We start from the raw sequence: 22,049 nt of genomic DNA, 5'->3' as shown, positions 1-22,049 counted from the left end.
CTCTGGCCCTACACTTGTTGGAAGGAGGAACAGCTAGCCTCTTTGCAAGATGGCAGACCACAGTCAAGTTAGTGAGAAGGGAATTAACTTGGATGAATTAGTGAAAGAATTCAGAGCATGGCAGCAGGTATGCAAATTGCATATACCCCCACCCGTATCCACACATAGTGTGTAGGGGGGGGGGGGGGGTTATATAGGAATCACTCTGAGGTCGGGTGGCCGGTCAGTTGGTCGGTCGGTCGGTCGGTCGGTCGGTCGGTCGGTCTGTTGCAAAATCTTGTGGATCGAACTCCTCTCTCATTTTTTAAGCAATTGACCCCAAATTTGGCATGTGTGACCACTATCAAAGGTAGATGGGCAAGACACCTTTTTCGTTAGTATTGCGTAATGCGTTACCATGGCAGTGGCATATTTTCATGAAAACTTGTGGATTGAACTACTCTCTCTTTTTTTGACCAATTTACCCCAAATTTAGCATGTGTGACCGCTATCAAAGGAAGATGTGCAAGACACCTTTTTCGTTAGTATTGCACAATGAGTTGCCATGGCAACGGCAAATTTTTAAAAGATCGTACAAAATGTTGTGGATCGCACTCCTCTCTCATTTTTTACAATTGACCCCAAATTGGGCATGTGTGACCGCTATCAAAGGTAGATGTGCAAGACACCTTTTTTGTCAATATCGCATAATGCGTTGCCATGGCAACGGCAAATTTTCATAAAAACTTGTGGATCGAACTACTTTCTCATTTTTTGAGCAATTAACTTCAAATTTGGCATGTGTGACTGCTACCACAGGCCAATGTGCAAGACACCTTTTTCATGAGTATTTCATACTGCATTGCCATGGCAATGGCAGATTTTCATAAAAATCTTACAAAATGTGGATTGAACTACTCTCTCAGTTTTGTAACAATTCAGTTTGAATTTGGGATATGTGAGCAATGTAATGTATAGTTGTGCCAAACATCTTTGATGTGTGCGTTAAAAAATCTGTTACCATGGCAACGGCAGTTTTTTGTTAACCAATCATACAAAAATGTGTGGATTAACCTAACTCCTTCAGTTTTTAACATTTGGCTCGAAATTGGCACATGTGACCACTATGGTACGTAGATGTGCGTACTTACTCTTTCGTCATTGTTGATCAGTGCGTTGCCATGGTAACAGCATAGTTTGAATGAAAATCATGCGAAAATATTGTGGATTCAGATAACTCCCTCAGTCTTTGAGCATTTAGCTTGAAATTTGGCACATGTGACCACTATAGTACGTAGATGTGCATACGTAATCTTTCGTCATTGTTGATCTGTGTGTTGCCATGGTAACAGCATATTTTGAATGAAAATCATGCAAAAATATTGTAGATTCAGTTAACAACTCCTTCAGTCTTTGAGCATTTGGCTTGAAATTTGGCACATGTGACCACTATAGCATATAGATGTGCAAACTTAATCTGTCATTAGTGTTGAACAATGCGTTGCCATGGTAACAGCATTTTTTTCACCAAAAAGCATGTAAAGATGCATGTATTATGGATTCAGCTCGGCCGTGATAAGGCAAAGGAACGTAACTCAAAATTTGGGCATTTTGAGTTATGAGCATATGGCTCCTATATAAAATGCGCTCTTTTTAATGGTGAATGTCTCAATTCTCAAATGTTTACCATTTCAGAGATAAAAAGCGTATCTCACACACCTTTTTCACAACTTTGCCGTTTCCAGCTAGGCAAAACAACGTAACCTGAGATACGTGTAGAAATGACAAAGAAAGCATTTTTGCTGTTACGGCAAATGAACGTATCTTTACATACACCGTTTTTTCATGGTGGTTTCTCAAGTAAAAAGAAAGAAATTGCGACGCCAAAAGAACGTATGTCATCATACAGCGCTTTGCTGTATAAAATCAGGGCCATGCGCGCTACAGTCAGCACGGCAAAACAACGTATCAACATCGTGGCCATCACAACACACGCTACGCTGCATAACTCTATGTGTAATACATACGGCTACGCGCTGCATATCCATTTCAGCCGCGGCAGTGAATGTAGTGCCGCCGCTGCTGCCGTGCCGGTTGCGCCAACAGCTGGCAGCAGCTGGGTGCAGCAGAGTACTCTCTGGTTGACTGGTAGGCAAGCTTTGCTGCAGTGTGAACCATGAAGTCATGCCCATTGTTCTGTTTTGCAGCCATGGAATGGACATTCTCCTGACCAGTTAATGCCACCACAAAGAAAATCAGCGGTAACACCGGTAAGTTTTATTTATTTTTTGTCAGGTCTAAGTTTGATCTAGCCCGACCAGACGCCGTGCGAAATAGGCCTACGGCGACTGGGCTGTACAGAGTGGACGACAGTACGCTATGCTAGTGTAGGTGTCCAGTACTTTCGATAATAGTTTTCACTAACATTTAAGAAAACGATGAGTAAAGAAATAAACAAAAACACAGCAAGCTATGAAAATAAAGAGCAAACTTAGCGCTATGAGTATGACAGCCTTTCCTTTCGGTGGCTTGGCAAAACGTGGCTCATTGGTGTGGTTGTGGTTCTACTAATGTAATAAGGACTATATAAATGTAAGATACTCGTACTATAGTGGTGTAGTAGATCAATTAGATCTAGTGACTCTCAAAAGAAATTTACCTATGTGCAAATAAATTAAGTGGACCCCAATATACTGTTATAATCATCGACATCATTCGACTTGACGTCGTCTGCCTCAAATTCAGTTTTCGTCTAAAAGTATAAAAAAGTAACAGCTTTATAGTAAACAGTAGCCTATAGACTCGACTTCAAGCTAATGACAATAAAGCTTGATGCTGTTGAATTCCATTTAGTCTTCAGTGGCAACATGAACTGATGGCAGACGGTATGTTCTAATAATGTCATTAACATCATTACTTTGGCAAGAAAAGTAAGGACAAAAAATAATGTTTGGCATACATCATTGGTTAAACACAAGTAGTCTTAGATCTTGTTTGTTATTCCTTGAAAGAATGAAGAATGTGATTGTGTCGTTGTCATACATACAGGAATCTACCCACTAAAAATTATCCTAAAAAATAAAGTCATACTAGGTGTTTCAAAAAACATTTCCCACTTTTGATTCTTAATAATTCAAAAACTATGTATCAGATAACACTGTCATTGATATGAATGATAGCTGAATAGTGCACAATTTGGTCAAAGGTAGCTTAAATATGAAAGCATATATAAGTTTCATGAAATCCATGATTAATTTCAAAGTTAGGTTCCAGACTTTGCTCTATTTTCAACCCTCTGTACAAAAGTTCACTTTGCACAGGGGTCAATGGGTGTGTATGGGAGTGTGTGGTTAACACTCTGACAATGGTCCTGAACAATGGCCAGGGTCTGAATGCTTCATTATTCATTCATGAGAAATTCCACTATCACAGCTAGGCTTTATTCAGCCTCTGGCAGTATCTGTAAATTCAAACGCCTGTCGATACTGTCGTTGAGTCGCATCAGTGCTCTCCCTACTTCTGAAAAACAAAATTACGATGAATACCTTCTGTTCTATCGTAAACGTGGTGACAGGAAGTAAAGAAAATCAGTTAGAGTATAATACACTTGTGTATATGGAGCCTTAAATAAATCTACTCTGAAACAAATCGCCCCAATGATAAATGCTGCTGAACTCTTTACCAAAAATGATTTCTTTTTATCGAAAAAGCGAAAAATTTGTCAGACTATTTAATTAGTAGACAGTTGTATTAAAATGAGGAACTTTAGATCATTCATGCTTATTTATATCCTAAATTTAGTGATATGTCAGAAGCAAAATTTGGAAATGATTGCCAGCTGGAATGAAATGTGGTGTTTGCAAGCACTTTACCGTGCATGAATTCAGACTAGCAGTGCCCAGGGCAATCCACATGGATTATTGATTAAGCATTCATGTGCCAGGGAGCGCCAGACTGACGCCTAGTCAACAGGTGGTTCAGGCATGTCCATTGTTCAGGGCCATTGTCAGCACACACTCACATACACATCATTGGTTCCTGTGTGAAGTTCAATTTTTGTACAGAGGGTTAAAATTTGACCAAAATCTGAAACCTTACTTCAAAATCAATCTTAGATTTAATGAAACTGATTTATGCTTTCACGTGCAAATTACCTGCAACCAAATTGTACACTATCCAGCTATTACTCATATTAATGACAGTTTTATCGAATGGATAGTTTTTGAAATATTTATGATCAAAAGGGGGAAATGTTTTTTGAAACACCTAGTATTTAATGGTACGCTGTACCTGCTCACTATGGAGGCCTGATTTATTTTTTTTTAATTCTTTGTGCAACTTTAGTCAGCTGTACATATTGTTTAAAACATTCATTTTTTTTTCATTTCGATACAATATAATGCATTGTAGCCATGGTAGATCCTATACATGTTATAAGTTCCACCCCTCCCCCATAAAAATGTTGAGGGCAAAAGCTCATGGAATTCAAACATTTATTCTTAAGTTGGGTGGTTTTAAATACTATGGAAAGTTCAAATATTCAGACCTAATCGTCTACTTGAGATAATATTAACATTCGTGTTTAAATACATATTTCCTTGTCTCTCTTTTCAGTGTCCACACCAAACGCCAGCCTAGACCAGCACAGAAAAGGAATGCAGTGTATCAAGTACAATAAAAGGTACAAGTTGAATAATCACCTATTAATTCATACAAAGAAAAAATGAAATGAACCCCACCTTTGTCATTATCACTGCAACACAAGCCGGCATTTGGAAAAATTATTTAAAAAAAAGAAAAGAAGGCAGAATCCATGATGATGACTTTCTGATAATTTGAGAATACCACATTTCACAGTTCATTGCTTCGCGAAAAAAAATACTAATATTAAATAAAAACTGATGAAATAATCACCATTTTCTCTCAAAACAAACACAGCATTGTACATCCTCAAGGGGTTATTTGTATGATGTTGAATAATAGATATTGTGAGTGTGTTTCATAAATACTCATTCTCATTTTCTTTGCATTTTTGGAGGGGGGGGGGGGTCTGTGAGAGATGATTTGTTACACACATGTCTAATGAAGAATTTAATCACATAATATACCTAAAACAGAGTTGAAATTCACTAGCTGTCTTTTATGGAAAATGCAGAGTGCCTTATTTTGTGTTAATTATTCTCTTCCGTTTCTTTTAAATTTTCCTGCAGTGGTCTACCGAGCAGTTCAAAAGCAGAGGAAAGAGCAACTGGACAAATTTCAGAACAGCTGTGGACGCCCGTCAGAATCTCATGAAATATGGAGTGGAATGTGCACTAGATCAGTCAACTCTAGAAGAAAAATAATAACACTCAGATTGTTTAAATATAGGATCAGGTAAATTTTTCACAGTTAAATTAAGAACTCGCAAAACTCAGCTGTGAAGTGTTAATGACTTTTCTCACGTTATGAAGGCACAAGGAAGATTTTTTTATATTGATTTGAAACTAAAGATTCTATTTCGAAAAAAAAAAAATATGATGAGGGCTCATTGCCCTTTGAAATGATGACTATCAACTTAGGTAAAACTATCACTTGTTCATATCAAATATTATTGTAAATGCTTTCCCTCAAAATCAATATCATGTCGATTGACACATGTCAACATATTTCAGAAAACCAGGGAAATAGAATCCTTATTTCCTGCATAATTTTGATTTATTTTGGGCCTTATCCCTCCGGGAGCTCTCAGACAACGCAGATGTATTGCAGCACAGCAAATCACTGTTGTGATAAGACGTTTATTGAAATATGTTTAAAGTAAATACTGTTGCAAATTTTCCCTTTGTTTCAGCTACCTAATAATTGTTCTTTACCCAAGTATTTACTTCATACTACTCTTCAACAACAGGACTAAAAATGTTACGTGTGCTATTTATAATTTGTAATTTGTAGATGTTTTGATCTTCCAAGGTAAAAAATGATGCGAAGGTCTGATATGGTAATAGTATAGCTAATCTCCAGAAAAAAAACCCACAAAATTATGTTCTGTTGTATTGAAATAGAATTTTTTTTTCCCCAGGGTTTTGTTCAACTGTGGTACGTATGTAAGCTACTTTACTCGGGAAGTAAATTACATTTTATTTTTCTATTTCTTATTTACCATCATGATAATGTTTAGTTACTGCTGATTTGATTTCAATGTGATAAAAGCATAATGGCATATCAAACCCTCTCTTTAATTGTAAAAAGAAAGCGTAAATATCTATTTCATATTTTTAAGACCTGCAAATAATCGAATGATTTATGTAATGCTATTGTCTTTGAGAAACAGATGTACACACATTTTTCCCTATAAACCTTTCAGAAGATGTAAATTAGTCTTTGCATCTACATTTCTGTCATGTCTATCTCAAAGTTATTCTACTGAGAGAATGTTTGCACCTCTGACAAGTCTGCGGTGTGTGTGTGTGTGTGTGTGTGTGTGTGCATGTGTGTGTGTGGTCAAGTTACACCTAACAACATTAGAACCTGGATTTATAATTACCTGATAAATCATTGTTATTATTGTTGTTGTTCAAAGAATTGAGCCATATTATCATTAGAAGTTTTAACCTTACGGATACAATTCATGCAATCAACCAAACATTAACAACTTATAGCGATAAACAAAGTACACAATATTATTCTTTCTGTTCAAATCCTTTCATCTCAATGGAAATCGTTGAATGAATAAAAGAAAAGATAGAAATTAAAATAGGAGTCTCAATATTAACACATTAAATGGGTGTATGTGTCTTTGAAACGAAGTGTATGTACAGATGTCTATACAATTCTTTTTTTATACCCATTTTATTTTTTTTTTGCCACTTCTCATACAGTCATAATAGTTGCCACTCATGCCAAAAGTTATACATATTTCAAGTTCATCTTAATTGTATCACATGGCATAAGAAGTTGAATGAAATCCATTTTACAGACTTTACCCAAACTCGTAGTGTAGTTGTGAATATTAATCCAAATCCATGTTTTTGTTAACTCAACATGAATGATAAACCAAATATAATTATGTTCCCAATGAAAAATTTTACATCAAGGGATAAAAAACATACACTTAAAGATAATAGAAAAGAATGGACATCTCAATAAACTGTAAACTATTATGTAAATGAAGTAAAACAAAAATTTACGGTAATTGGTAGATAACAACTAATTACATTTTAGTATATACTCGGTAAGTTTCCAGAAAAAAAAAATGAAAATGTTTAATTGCATCGATAATTTTGCAAGCTACTGTGTTTTACTATTCTTAAAATATATTTAAAAACATATAATGGGACTTTTATCATCTAGTTAACAAAATTGTCAAAGTAAATAAATGATAGAGATTGTTGCCATTGAGTCGGGATACGTCATTCTGCCTAATTACATTGATGAAAGGGTTGAGGCGCAGATATTTGTAAGTCAAGATACGTTCTTTTGGCATACTGAAGTGGCTTCGCGGGAGAATGCTTACGCGCCGTAAGTCAGGATACGTTCTTTTGCCTAATTGATATGTTGCCGCGTGAGGATTCTCGCACAACGTAAGTGAGGATACGCTCTTTTGGCAAACTAGAATTACTCATCAGCACAGTGCTGTGATTCGGTAAAGTGCTGTATCTATTCTAAACATGGCAATTACTCTAAAACGGGAGGTCCTATTTTACTGAAATTTTCCCGAGATATTCTTTATTAATGCCTTAGAAACTTCGCTGCTTCAAAAGTGTTTTACTCGTATGACGGAAAAATGGGAACCAATTGAATTTTCAAACTCGTTTTTCTCAGAACATAATATTCTGAGTTACGTTGTTTTGCCTTATTACGGCCGAGCTAGCTCCCTCAGTCTTTGAGCATTTAGCTTGAAATTTGGCACACCTGACCACTATGGTACGTAGATGTGCAAACTTAACCATTTGTTATTGTTGATCAATGCGTTTCCATGGTAACAGCACATTTTGAATGAAAATCATACAAAAATATTGTGGATTCAGGTAACTCCATCAGTCTTTGAGCATTTGGCTTGAAATTTGGCACATGCAACCACTATAGTACAGACATATGCAAACTTCATACTGTAAAACATGATATATTTGCGGCATGAATTTTTCGCGAATTGGAGCCGACGGCCTTTTTTGCGGCATGAAATTTTCGCGAACTGCCACTGGCATTCAATGCATATAATAGTGTAGACAAGAACTTTCGCGTGCATTTTAAATTCGCGAATCTTGGCGCTCGCAAAATTCGCGAAATTAAAATGCACGCAAAAATTCCTCGTTTTACAGTATTTCATCATTATTGAACAATGTGTTGCCATGGTAACAGTGCATTTTGAATGAAAATCATACAAACATTTCGATTCTCCTAACTCTCTCTGTTTTAGAGCATTTTGGCTTCAAATTTGGCACATGTTACTTCTACATTACCTAGATGTGCAAAAAATCTTGTCAGTGTTGAAAATGTGTTGCCATGGTAACAGTATTTTTGAATGAAAATGATACATTAATATTGTGAATTCAACTAAGCCCCTCAGCCTTTTATCATTTGGCTTGAAATTTGGCACATGTGACAGCTATTGTGCAAATTTCATTTTTTTCTTAAGGTCCAACATTGTGTTGCCATGATAACACAGTTTTTAATGAAAACCATACAAATTGTCAGTTTATTTATCTTGCTCACTCAGTTTTTGAGCACTTGATTTGAGATGTGGGTCATGTGACTAACAGTGAGCAATACATTTATTCACTTTTGAACAGTGCATTGCCATGGTAACATTTTTTTTCCATTAAAAAGTAAAAAAAAGAAATTAATCCTGGTTGAGCTAATTCCCTCAGTTGTGGGTGGGGGTATATTAATCACAGTGAGTGATAGTTCTAGTTTCATTATGATGACTATATCTTTTGCAGTTGTTTTAACTTGACTATGTCATCGCAGATGTATATAATCAGGGAGGTGTTATTTTCTAGGAATGGAGTAGAATTTAATACATTGATAGAATATGATTCAGTTGTCCCCTGTGCTGATGTCCTGATCAACACTGCTGAGGTGTATACCCATGTGCTAGCTCTCTTGCAGCTCCTTGCTTTGATAAAAGAGAGCTCATTCGCTGATCAGCAGATCAAGGACTAGCACTCTCACCGCACTAAAGACCTCCCTGGCTTCAGTCTGCTTTCTCTCTTTCAGTGTGGGACTCAGAGCAACAATGAATGTGTGCACTACTGAAAAGGGTGTGGAACTTTGCTCGAACAGGGAATCATCAGAATCAGACAGGGTTTTCTATTCTAACCGTTTTAAACACAGTACTTGTGTATTCGGCTTTTCAGTCGTCACTAAGCATGCGTAACTAGAACATCACAGTTTCATTCCCATTTGCACTCCCCCCCCTCTCCCCCCCCCCCCCCCCCCCCCCCCCCCCCGCCATACAAAACAGCAGTTTACATTATAAATATCCTCAAATGCTGGAATCATTTCAAATGCAATACATTCCTTTACAGTTTGATATGGAGCAGTGAGTCAAATTATGCAGTGGAAAAATTACACTTTTAACCACAAAAAGTAGAAAAGCCCATTGAACCATGCTTTATCGGAGTACTTACTTTGACACGACAGATCAAATCTGCTAGATTGAAAGATTTGGATCATGGAAAAAAAAATCTAAAAGGACCTGATTTTTCATTTGATTTCAATGACACATTGCAAGAATAGAAATTTATCTTACTTCTTCTGTGAAATATCCTCAACATTAAAAATGTTATGTTGAGAATTCAGCTTGTATTGAATGATATACAGTATGTAACTTTTCTTTGTCTCCAAATTTTGTCAAAGGGACATAGTGGTGTCGAGCAAGGGATCTAACCATAGGAATATTAAAACATCAATAGTAATGTTGACTTGTAAAGTTTTATGTTAGTTCCAAACCATCTGAACCGAGGTCACTAGACTTTTTTTGTTTGTTTTGTTTTTCTTTTAAACAGCTGAGTACAAGTTAAAACTTGATGTTGTCAGTCAGAGGTCGAGAGACCTGTAGTACAGAAATAGGTCAACTAATGTAATGCCAAAATGGCCTGATGTTCTTCCTCCTCTCTGGTACCTTCCTCTCTGGTAATTCGCAATATCTATAAAAATGCATGTAGTGAGGCAATAATAGTGTAATGGTGAGGTTGCTGTTAGAAAAATTTATATTGTCCATACAATAAAACTGATATATTTGTCCATATAATATCTCAAGATTTTTTGTTTTTGTTTTTTCCATAGTTCATTAAGAGTTTTGTCTCTTTTGTTCTTTTACCTCAAGACTTATGAGGAGCTGATGCATAAAAAGGAATGCCTTGACACTGAAGTGACTGTACTGCAGAAGCAACAAGAACTGAGTAATAAAAGATGGAGCGATACCATGGAAGGTAAATTGTGATTCTCAAACAAACTGATAGATAAAAAATTAAAATAAAATGGCATTAGGTAGAAACAAAAAAAAAAAGCAAAACAGCACTAGAATGGAAACGATAAGTGTAAGACAAAGAGTCTGACTCTGATTCAATAAGAAATATATTATGTCATAGGGTCCAAGGGCAGGTTCCAGGCAGCAAAAACTGGGGTTAGACTTTGAAAAGAAGATGGATCGGGGGGGGGGGGGGGGGGGGGGGGTGTTTCATCAACATTTATCAGTGCTGACAATTTCAGCAAAATCCTTGGTATTGATTGGATGAGATGCTCTGGTCACTGACTGTTACTATGGTGATTGTCAGTGCAAACAAACGTTGATGAAACACCCCCCAGAAGCCCTGCAGTAGTTCTTCTTTATCTCAAAGGTCTTAATATACGCAAACATAACAACGCCTTTTGAAATAATCCTCGTTCCTTCGTTAATTTGTGAGGCATAGACACACTGAAATGCATAATGTGCTAATAACTGCCCTAAACAACACTGTACAAAGCAATGAAAAGTTTTTCCTCAGCTGTGAAGAGAGGCAGTAGAGGAAATTCTTATTCAGATGTTTTTGTCTTTGAAGACCAAGGCCAGATTTTGATTGGAATGATGCTTGTCTAGGGTCAACAAACTCTGTCCAGTAGGCTGTATGTTTAATCTCCAAATCTTGTCACAGCTTTGTTTTACTCTCTAACTTTTAACCATATCTAGAGTTTGATTGGGCAATGTGGCAATAGACAACCTTTTAGCATGATTTTTAACAATGCTGGTGTTTTGGATGAGATGAGAATGAATATTAATGTACCCAATGTCAATAAAACTAAGAATCTCTCCTTTGATATTAAAAAGATATTGTGCCATGGTAATAAGATACATCAAGATGTTGTTCTGAACTGTAAAAAGCAGGTGTAAACAATTCCACGTATGCGTGTCTGAATGTTTCCTGTTTTTTCCCTTATTGGTGGTAATAAATGTTTAGAGCTGAAACAGGCACGGGAGATGGTGAGCAAGTTGCAATGTATGCTGAAGATGAGCTGTGACCTAGAAGGTTGGTAGAATATATGACCTCTACACTTTGGGCATTGTTCATATTTGATGAATGTGTGCATACAAATTGCTTAGTTAATGGCTATTCATTGTATATGTCATTTTGTCAGACGCAACAAGTGATCTGAAATGGTTTTGTATTAGAACCCAATCTTGACAATTTTTGTGAACATAATATCTGGTAATGATTGACTAGCCTCACCATCACAGCTAGAAGTTTGGCAGACTATCATACATACTTAAAAAGGCAATCTCCCAATTTGAGGAATTTGATATGAGAAATCTTATAATAGTTGTGCTAATTACCTTATGTTGACATGAATTTTTAACCCTAAGTATTCTAGTGTCAAAAAAAAATAATGAAAAGTAGTTATGAAAGCAGCAAACCAAAGATAAATCATAAGCCAGTTGCTGATAAATCACCATTATACAATTCCTGAAATTGAGCATTATTGCATTCACGTATATTTGACATCAAATTGTTGAATTGAATGATATTCCTGCTCATGAGTAAATGCTATTACTGTAAAGCAAGATACTTCTGTGGCATGAAATTTTCGTGAATTGGAACAGACTGCCTTTTTCGCAGAAAGAAATTTTCGCAAATTCCCACTAGCATTCACTGCATAGTGTAGACAAGAACTTTCGTGTGCATTTTGATTTCGCATATCATCTTGGCTCTTGCAAAATTTGCAAAATCAAAATGCAGGCGAACATTTCTGGTTTTACAGTACATAGCTACCAATATTTTTTTTTTTTTTTGTAGACATAGAGAATGACATGTTTAAACATTATTTGCCATAGAAAAAATGAGATGCTATTGTATACCCATGCACTTCAAGCACTTCTTTGACATTGTATAAATTAGACACAATCTATTGTGCTCACATACTTATTGACTTTTCTTTTATAAGTGATTAAGTTTCTTCAGTGAATATTTCTAATAAGCTTGTAAAAACATAATGTATCTGGAAGTGAATAGCCTTGTTTAAATTCACATGCAGATGAAAACCAGCAGCTGAAAGAGAAAGTAACCAATATGGCAGATGAATTGGCAGCTGTACGAGAGGTAAGAAATCACTGGTCTGCCAGAAGTCTTTTCTCTGCCTAAATCTAGTAGGTTGTCGATGTCATGTTCTTTCAGCTTCAAACACACCCACCTACCAAGTGTCCCCATCACTAACATTTACTGACAGAAAGCTGCTTGCACTTAAGGGAACTGTACAGTACTGGTTGAGGTGGGGATTCATGTTTTGAACATTCTTAAGTGAGATGATGAGAAACCTCTTGTGAAATATGAAAGAGCATGTAATTTTAAGAAGGATTCAACGTTTATTTGATGAAAATTGGTTTTCAAATGGCTGAGATATCCAAAATAGTGATAATAATAAAAGGCGACAGGCCACAACTTTATTAGAATCTCTTTGTTTCACCTTGTTTTTGGATATCTCAGCCATTTCAAAACCGATTTTCATTGAATAAACTTTTAATCCCCCTTAGAATTGCATGCTCTTCGACATCTCATAGAGTGGTTTCTGAAAACCTCGCAAAACGTTAAAAGCTAAATCCTCACCTCGACCAGAACTGTACACACCCTTTAAGCCACAGCCTTGTACAGTGGTACATCACTCTTTCCTCTGGGCCTACATGTATCTTCAAGTGCTGCACCATAGGCAAATTTAACTGCCATAGAGAATTTGCTTGTATCACAAGGAATCTGGAAGAGTTATCATTAGGCCTGTCTATCTTTTAACCTTCTAATCAGAGTATTTGCATAATAATGTATGGTAAGGTCTTCATTCCATAATACCATTTATACATTACAACACCGTAGTGCCCCAATACACTACCAATGTTATACTACGTTGTAAATTTTTGAAGGCACATAGAGCTTATGAATGCTTTCACTGGGTAATGGCTTCATTATGCATGTTGCCAATATTCCAACAGTTTTTGTTATTTCTGATTCGATGTATAAATCAGTCAATGCATGTGGGGGAATACATTTAGTAACCTTCCAACCTGGGCATACCCATGAAAACTGTAGGAAAAGTGGGAAAGAACCAGCTACTTGGTAGGCCAATGTAGTGGCCTACTTGAGGTCAAGACCAAGGAAACACCCTCCTTGATTGCTGGGGTAACACTCCCCAGAAATGTATAACAAACAAACAAGCAAGCAAACAAACAAACAAACAAACAAACCATAAAAGGTGTACATTGAACTCATATAGTGAAAGATATGTTTGCCAGACCCCTCTTTGCAGTGTTATGTGCAGTACATGCTGTAGGTTTCCCAGTCACCATTCATGACAATGTTCACAGGTGATGTCAATATTCGTAGCACACTTTTTCAACAATTCAGCCATGTACATGTATGTGGTGTTTGTGTTGATGTCTTGTCAACCTGGTCATAACACATAAGACTCACAACCAATAAGACAATTTGTTTACAATACCCACCTGTATAACTATATCTGTACATTTGTATTATACTGACTAAACATAAACTTACACAGATTCTGCTCCCTCTCCATTGCATAAGATATGCACATACTGTATGTATCCCACTTGATTTGCAATCTATTGTGGCCATTGGTTAAGCCACAAATCAAATCATAAATGAACATGCATTCAAAATTTACTTTCCATATTCATAAATACCAATTTGATTCAATTTACACTAGCTTCAACATGTCAAAATTCACTCTGAATACTGAAAACCACAGCTTATGAGGACCATGATCTCGAGGACGAGTAGTATACCCTATGAATGTTGATGGAGATGACATGAAAGAAGACTTGTTGTTTAAGATAAGACGTTTTCTTTGTGTGAATAAGTGTGATTTATCTTAAAGTCTTTTACATCATTTGTGTACTCTTCTTTTTCTGCACTGTGTGCAATTTCCTGCCATCATGACAACCATCTTCTTAATCTAACATATGCCAGGAACATACCTTGACTTTATCAGAAGCTCAAGCACAGCTGCAAGAGTTAAGGCAGGCTCACAAGGAAGAAATTGAAAAAATTAAAGCTACTGCTACTTCTCAAAGTAGGTTCCATAGTTATTTTTGGTTTCAATGTCTATTTTTCGAATGCATGATTGTTCTGCTTTTGACCGTTCATGACAATTTCAGCCTTTAGAGTTACATATTGATGCATGCCACTTTTTGTTTTTCCAGGGATTTGATGCAATCTAGTAGATTGCTCTTGTTCATTTTTTATTGCTATTTTGGAGTATTGATCCTCATTTACAATACAGGTGACTTCCATTGTAAGTCTGTGGGACCAGCACTTTTCTTTTGTTGTTTCAAAATTTTGTCGTAGCTGAAAAATTTAGGTTTAAAGAGATGCGTGTCCATGTATATCTATACAGATCTAATAGTTTTGGGATCTGCATTTTTACTTTGTTGTAACAAAATTTCTTTGTACATAATGTTACCATGTTCATTATAATGAGAGCACACTGTATTATGAAATGGTACCAGTAATAATATCATTACTATTACAAGGCAAGTGCCATAATGTGTCTCGCCCATTCGCGTACAAGAAATTGTACGCGAATGGGATGTAACGGTTAAAAAAAAAGAGATATAACAGATAAAGAGAGATAAAAAGGTAAAAATTTATGGCAAAAAAGAAACATGCCATAAAAACTTAACATGAGGCCCTTAAAGTTCGTTGACCCCTGCCTGTGACCTTTGACCTTGTGGTGACCATCCACTCCTCAAGGGACATCTACCATCCAAGTTTGGTCACACATGGACCTATGGATCAAAAGTTATGACCCATAATAGAAACGCGCCATAAAAACTTAACATTGGGCTCTAAAAGTTCGTTGACCCCTGCTTGTGACCATTGACCTTGTGGTGACCATCCACTCCCCAAGGGACATCTACCATCCAAGTTTAGTCACAAATGGAGTTATGGATCAAAAGTTATGACCCATAATAGAAACGCGCCATAAAAACTTACAACAAAACATTGGGCTATAAAAGTTTGTTGACCCCTGCTTGTCACCTTTGACCTTGTGGTGATCATCCACTCTCCAAGGGACATCTACCATCCAAGTTTAGTCACAAACGGACCTATGGATCAAAAGTTAAGACCCATAATAGAAACGCGCCATAAAAACTTAACATTGGGCTCGAAAAGTTTGTTGACCCATGGTTGTGACCATTGACCTTGTGACCATTCACTTCCCAAGGGACATTCTACCATCCAAGTTTGGTCACAAATGGAGTTATGGATCAAAAGTTATGACCCATAATAGAAACGTGCCATAAAAACTTAACATTGGGCTCTAAAAGTTCATTGACCCCTGCCTGTGAGCTTTGACCTTGAGGTGACCTTCATATATAATAAAATGTGAAACTTGTATGACCCATCTTCCCTTGAAGTTTGATTGCAATTGAAGCCCAGAGTAAAGAGTTATTGAAGTTTTTGTAGCGTTACGGACAGACAGCGGACAGACAACGGACGGACGGATGGACGACGGACTGACAGACGCCGCAGGCGATCCCTTAGTCTCCCCTCACTTCCGGTGGGCTCGACAAAAATCATTACTTTGGAACATCAAGGGAGACTCTTGTTTTTTAGTTTTTGATCATCTTGGCTATGTGACTACAACTTTGCTCGCAAACTAGATGTTAGTCATCTTCTAATAGAAATACAATATTCAGCTTTGTTCAAAAAAAAAAAAAATTGAATTCATGGACAGTCAATCATAAAATCATCCTAACGTTTTCTCCAAGATGCTTCTCTTAGACGAAAGTACATGGCTGTCATCACTACTCATGCCAAGGGTCCTGGAAAACTAATGTAATGTTGATTTTCTATCTGCAGGAGAGAGTGAGGTAGGACTGCTGAAACAGAGCCTCCAGCACAAACTGTCTGAAATCAGTCGGCTCCAAGGAGAACTTGCAGATCTGGAGCGAGAGAAGCACACAGAGCTGGCCAGACTCAGACTCGAGGTAAAAAGTGAAAAACAATTTATGCCTGCAAAGGTAGTCTAAACAAAGGCTAACTGTAGTCCTATGAAGGGGCATTTACCCCAACCTCAATATACAATTATGTGGATTCATTGACTGTAGAAATATATTATAACACATGACATCACTGAAGTTTGAGGAAAATTGGGCAATCCGTTCAATAGTTAATTAACTTTCTATTAAACTGGTGCTTAAATTAACAGTCTGTGATGTCACAGTAGTGGAACGCTACAAAGAAAATGTCCTTGGAAAGCTGTTCATGGTTGTGCTCCTCAGTATTTCCAAGTATTTGATTTAATTTTTGAATACCCAGTAGAAATTTTTTATCTAATTGGATGTAGTGTTGGTCACAAAGAATCTAGTCTTCAGTTGGAGAAAGATCATTTATAGCATCTGCTCGTGTTTTGTGGAATCTGCTGCCCTGTAGAGTACATAATTTACACTCTTATGATACATTGAAGACAGGGCTCTCTCTCTGTTTTCCTTTGCATATAATTAATTTTTGATACACATTTGTTATGTTGGTTTATTGTCATGTTATGGACCTCTCAGTGCTTCAAAATAGTAACACTACAGTGATGGCACTTAAGTGCTTTATATTACTATCATTATTTCATTATTATAATTACTAATAAAAACCTTGAAAAGTCATAACTTGTGAATGGATTGTCCAACTTTCCTTAAACTTTACTGATGTGTTATAGTACTGTACTGTTTCTGTGGAATCTATTCCCAGTTTCAAGTGTTGTGTGGTAAAATCAGCTGAAATGTCATATTCTAAACTATTACAATGCATGTGATGACTTGAAAAATAATTGATGCTACTTCACTTCACAGTGCTCTTGGCTGTAGTGCTATCTTGCAATTTCTGATTGAATTGGGCCTTTTTTTGTGGAAATAATGATCAAGGGTCAAAGTAAAAATTCTGAGTTTCACCACTTTTGCATCACAAGTCAAATGTGTACCCTATTATCCCATTCTTGTTTGACCAACAGTATGACACCAAGCTCCTCAAACTGCAGAGAGAAAATTCACGGGTTCAACAGCACAACACACGTGTCACAAACAAGGGCAATGACATCTTCAGACAGGTAGGTTGTGGGGTAGTGATCATAATTTCATAACTCCAATAACCATTGTTCATTGCCAATATTTTTTGTGTCTACAATAACAATTATTAGGAAAGTTAACATAACACACATTTAAAAAAAAAAATCTGCATCGAGTAGACCTAAATTTGCGAACATGGATTGTTTGTTTGTTCATTTTCCATTTGAGAAGATGGCTCGATAGCCCATATTCAGCTTTGCTAAGCTGGTCTTCCATGGGGTCCATTTGGATGTGAGGCGTGACCACTTCACGGGGTTAAACACCCTTCTCTGTACGATGAATGAATGAAGCGGGATCTTTTACGTGCATGAGTTGTGACTCTCTCACACACGGGGCCTCCATTTTATGTCATATCCGAGGGGCAGAGCGTTCTATCTCTTACTAGATGGGACGGTATGATTACACACAACGTTGCTCAGTCCAGACTTGGCTTCGAACCCGGGTTGCTTGGGTCGGAGGCAGACGTGCTACTGACTGAGCCAACTCACCGCCCTGAAGAAACGTTGTTATGTATGTGTATGGATGTATTTGAAATTTGGTGAAGTATATTGATGCAATGAAATAGGAAAGCTTGCTCAATGATTATCATTTGTAGATAATATTGAAAACAATGATTAGTGTTATAGTGTGAAATGATAAGTGTTGTTATAAATGTAGAAATAGAAAAGCAGAGGTTTATCTGACAGCAAAGTAATAATGTGAAATTATTGTTAAGTTTAACAAAAGAATAACCCTTAAAGGATTTTAATTGGCTTTATTGTCCCCGCCGAACGAGTTCGAGCAGGGGACTATGAAACGGGCTCCGTACGTGTGTGTGTCCGTCCGTGCGTCCGTCCGTGCGTCCGTCCGTGCGTCCGTCCGTGCGTCCGTGTGTGCGTCCGTGTGTGATCAAAATCTTCAATTTGCTACTTCTCTGTCATTTATGAGCCAATTTTGATTCTGTTTGCTTTATATGATAGCACTACATGGGAGCTTTGAAACTTCTACACAGAATTTCAGTCGTGACCTTTGACCTTGACCTTTGACCTATATTGTACATTTTGCTACAAAATGCTACTCCTTCGCCATTTCTAACCCGATTTCGATTCCGTTTGCTTTATATGATGGCACTAGGTGAGGGCTTCAAAACTTCTACACAGAATTTTGACCTTTGACTTCTTTGACCTTTGACCTTGATTTTTGACCTATATTGTACATTTTGCTACAAAATGCTACTCCTTCGCCATTTCTAACCCGATTTCGATTCCGTTTGCTTTATGTGATGGCACTAGGTGAGGGCTTCAAAACTTCTACACAGAATTTTGACCTTTGCCTTCTTTGACCTTTGACCTTGATTTTTGACCTATATTGTACATTTTGCTACAAAATGCTACTCCTTCGCCATTTCTAACCCGATTTCGATTCCGTTTGCTTTATGTGATGGCACTAGGTGAGGGCTTCAAAACTTCTACACAGAATTTTGACCTTTGCCTTCTTTGACCTTTGACCTTGATTTTTGACCTGTATTGTACATTGGCTACAAAATGCTACTCCTTCGCCATTTCTAACCCGATTTCGATTCCGTTTGCTTTTTGTGATGGCACTAGGTGAGGGCTTCAAAACGTTACACAGAATTTTGACCTTTGCCTTCTTTGACCTTTGACCTTGATTTTTGACCTGTATTGTACATTTTGCTACAAAATGCTACTTCCGGCGGGGACATATATTACGCACCGCGTAATTTCTACTTTTCCTTGTTTGCCAATTGCTATGCACACACTCTTCGCCAATTGTCACAGATGTCTGGAAAATCATTGTCAGTTAATGCAAATGACCTTCAAATCCTCATAACCCCCACGCACTGTATTTGTTGTTGTTGTTGCTGTTTTTTTTTTTTTTTTTGGGGGGGGGGGAGGGTTAATAACTTGGTTGGCACTAAAACTGAGATGCCGAAACAGTGATAGAAAGAATACATGTTATAATTTTTGAAACTAGAAGGCAAACAGACCATTTTCAGTCTGTATTCCTGGCAAAACACACAGAGAATTAAATGCTGTTCAAGGGAGACAAAGTAGATACAGAGTTGTGGCAACTAGGGCCCAGACACCTAACATACATGCAAAGACTAACATAGACTTTCCCTTTCTGAAAGTTTGTAGTGGCAGCACAAAGTAGGTGGCCGCTGTTATAGATGGACATGACTGCAGCAAGGACCAAAGGTCCAATCAGTTTTATATTGCAGGATAGTGCCATATACCCCAAAGTTATGTGACATTTTTGCTTGAAAAACTCCAAAGATTTACAAAATGACATTGTATCAAGTTAACTTGTCTAATTTTCACATATCATATATGCCAAATACTTAGCAAGTCTTATTTGTGTGTGTGTGTGTGCGTGATTTAAGACCTCCTGATAACTTTGGAAGTGGTTAAATTCCAGATTGTGGAGTACAGTAGTGGACAGAGAAATGTATGTGTGTACACGGCATTCATGTTGGGATCAGAGTTGATATTTTTTCCTGTGTTGTTAAATTTGCTAATAATCAAAAAAAAAAAAATGAACACAAAAACCCTGTGGAATAAATAGCGTACACAGTACCCAGCATGCATACCACTCACATTTTCATTTACTGTGCTATGTACATCACTCAATGGCTGCGGTCACACTGGCACAAGATCACAGTCTAGGTAATATATTGTCATCCGTTCATACTGGCAGCCAAACGATCTTTGAGTGGAGAAGTCTTAGTCACTAATGCGTTTGAACAAGAAAGAAGAAAGAGTACGTCATCTGACAGCTGGCGATTGTGATGTAACAATACTCTCCTGTTTATCACAATGACCATGCGCTTCTTAGGCACAGTTCGCAAACAGGTGAAGGACATGAAAAACTTTGTGAAGTTCCAGTTTCTAGCATCCACACTGGCAAAAGATTGAGAAGTTGGCGGCGAGGGTGAGGGGAATATCCCTATTTTGAGTGGGAGGATTTCGCGAGAAGTTTTGTGGGAAGTTTGCGGTTGCACCAGCAAAAGATTGAGATCTTAAAGACTTTGCGATTTTTTGCCAGTGTGACCGCTGCTAATGTGACTTCTTGGATATTCACATCAAGTCTAACTCTATGTACTCTGTGCTTTGATTTTGTTACGCATACAACATTTTATTGTCACTATGCTAGTTATAATGGTAGTTACACTTTTTGTTTTGTTTATATCTCTACATCCCATTAGAAACTCCTGAATGCAAGGTCAGAGGCAGACCAGGAAATAAACTCTTTAAAGCACACCATTGCAGACCTTCAAAGGCGACTTGAGACTCAGACAGGTGGCATGTCAGGATCAAAGAGAAAGTTCTGAGACTTGGTCAAAAATGTGGTCCGAAACCTGGTCAAAAGTGTGTTGAGACTTGGTCAAAAATGTGTTCTGAGACTTGGTCATAAGTGTGATGTAAGTGCATTTTGAGACTTGGTCAAAAGTACATTCTGAGACTTGCTCAAACGTGGGCTCTGAAACTGTCAAAATATGTATTCTGAGATTTGGTCAAACATGTGTTCTGAGACTAATGTGTCAAGTCACAAGGAAGTAGCAAACATAAACCACATGCATGAAATGTGGTTCATCTAAACATATATGCATGTACAGTTTGTACATATTGATGATTACTATGATGTTTGTCCAAGGTTCAATGGTCCACAATATCTTTGCTTTATGCACCATGCTACCATAAGGGGACTAATGCAGAATGTCTGAACTTATTGTCCCCGCCGAACGAGTTCGAGCAGGGGACTATGAAACGGGCTCCGTACGTGTGTGTGTCTGTGTGTCCGTGTGTCCGTGTGTCCGTCTGTCCGTGCGTCCGTGTGTGATCAAAATGTTCAAAATGCTACTCCTTCGCCATTTCTAACCCGATTTTGATTCTGTTTGCTTTATATGATAGCACTACATGGGAGCTTTGAAACTTCTATACAGAATTTCAGTTGTGACCTTTGACCTTGACCTTTGACCTATATTGTACATTTTGCTTCAAAATGCTACTCCTTCGCCATTTCTAACCCGATTTTGATTCCGTTTGCTTTATATGATGGCACTAGGTGAGGGCTTCAAAACTTCTACACAGAATTTTGACCTTTGACTTCTTTGACCTTTGACCTTGATTTTTGACCTATATTGTACATTGCCTACAAAATGCTACTCCTTCGCCATTTCTAACCCGATTTTGATTCCGTTTGCTTCATGTGATGGCACTAGGTGAGGGCTTCAAAACTTCTACACAGAATTTTGACCTTTGACTTCTTTGACCTTTGACCTTGATTTTTTACCTATATTGTACATTTTGCTACAAAATGCTACTCCTTCGCCATTTGTAACCCGATTTTGATTCCGTTTGCTTTAAGTGATGGCACTAGGTGAGGGCTTCAAAACTTCTACACAGAATTTTGACCTTTGACTTCTTTGACCTTTGACCTTGATTTTTGACCTGTATTGTACATTTTGCTACCAAATGCTACT

The 22,049-nt window shown here is 37.4% G+C and overlaps 1 protein-coding gene across 1 annotated transcript; it reads left to right on the top strand.

Moving 5' to 3' along the window:
* Window positions 1-67: 67 nt before the first annotated feature.
* Window positions 68-20,988, top strand: LOC139717970 (coiled-coil domain-containing protein 152-like). The gene is made up of 8 exons (XM_071629454.1): window positions 68-127; window positions 10,289-10,394; window positions 11,400-11,468; window positions 12,472-12,536; window positions 14,415-14,517; window positions 16,311-16,438; window positions 17,452-17,547; window positions 20,772-20,988. The coding sequence occupies exons 2-8, from the start codon at window positions 10,304-10,306 to the stop codon at window positions 20,895-20,897; spliced, it is 678 nt and encodes a 225-aa protein (XP_071485555.1). The 5' UTR covers window positions 68-127; window positions 10,289-10,303; the 3' UTR covers window positions 20,898-20,988.
* Window positions 20,989-22,049: the final 1,061 nt, after the last annotated feature.

Source organism: Diadema antillarum, unplaced genomic scaffold (assembly GCF_040938485.1).
Source record: "Diadema antillarum isolate AM-2024a unplaced genomic scaffold, OU_Dant_1.0 scf00000086, whole genome shotgun sequence".
Lineage (NCBI taxonomy): Eukaryota > Metazoa > Echinodermata > Echinoidea > Diadematoida > Diadematidae > Diadema > Diadema antillarum.
This window is presented reverse-complemented; position numbering and strand designations above follow the sequence as displayed.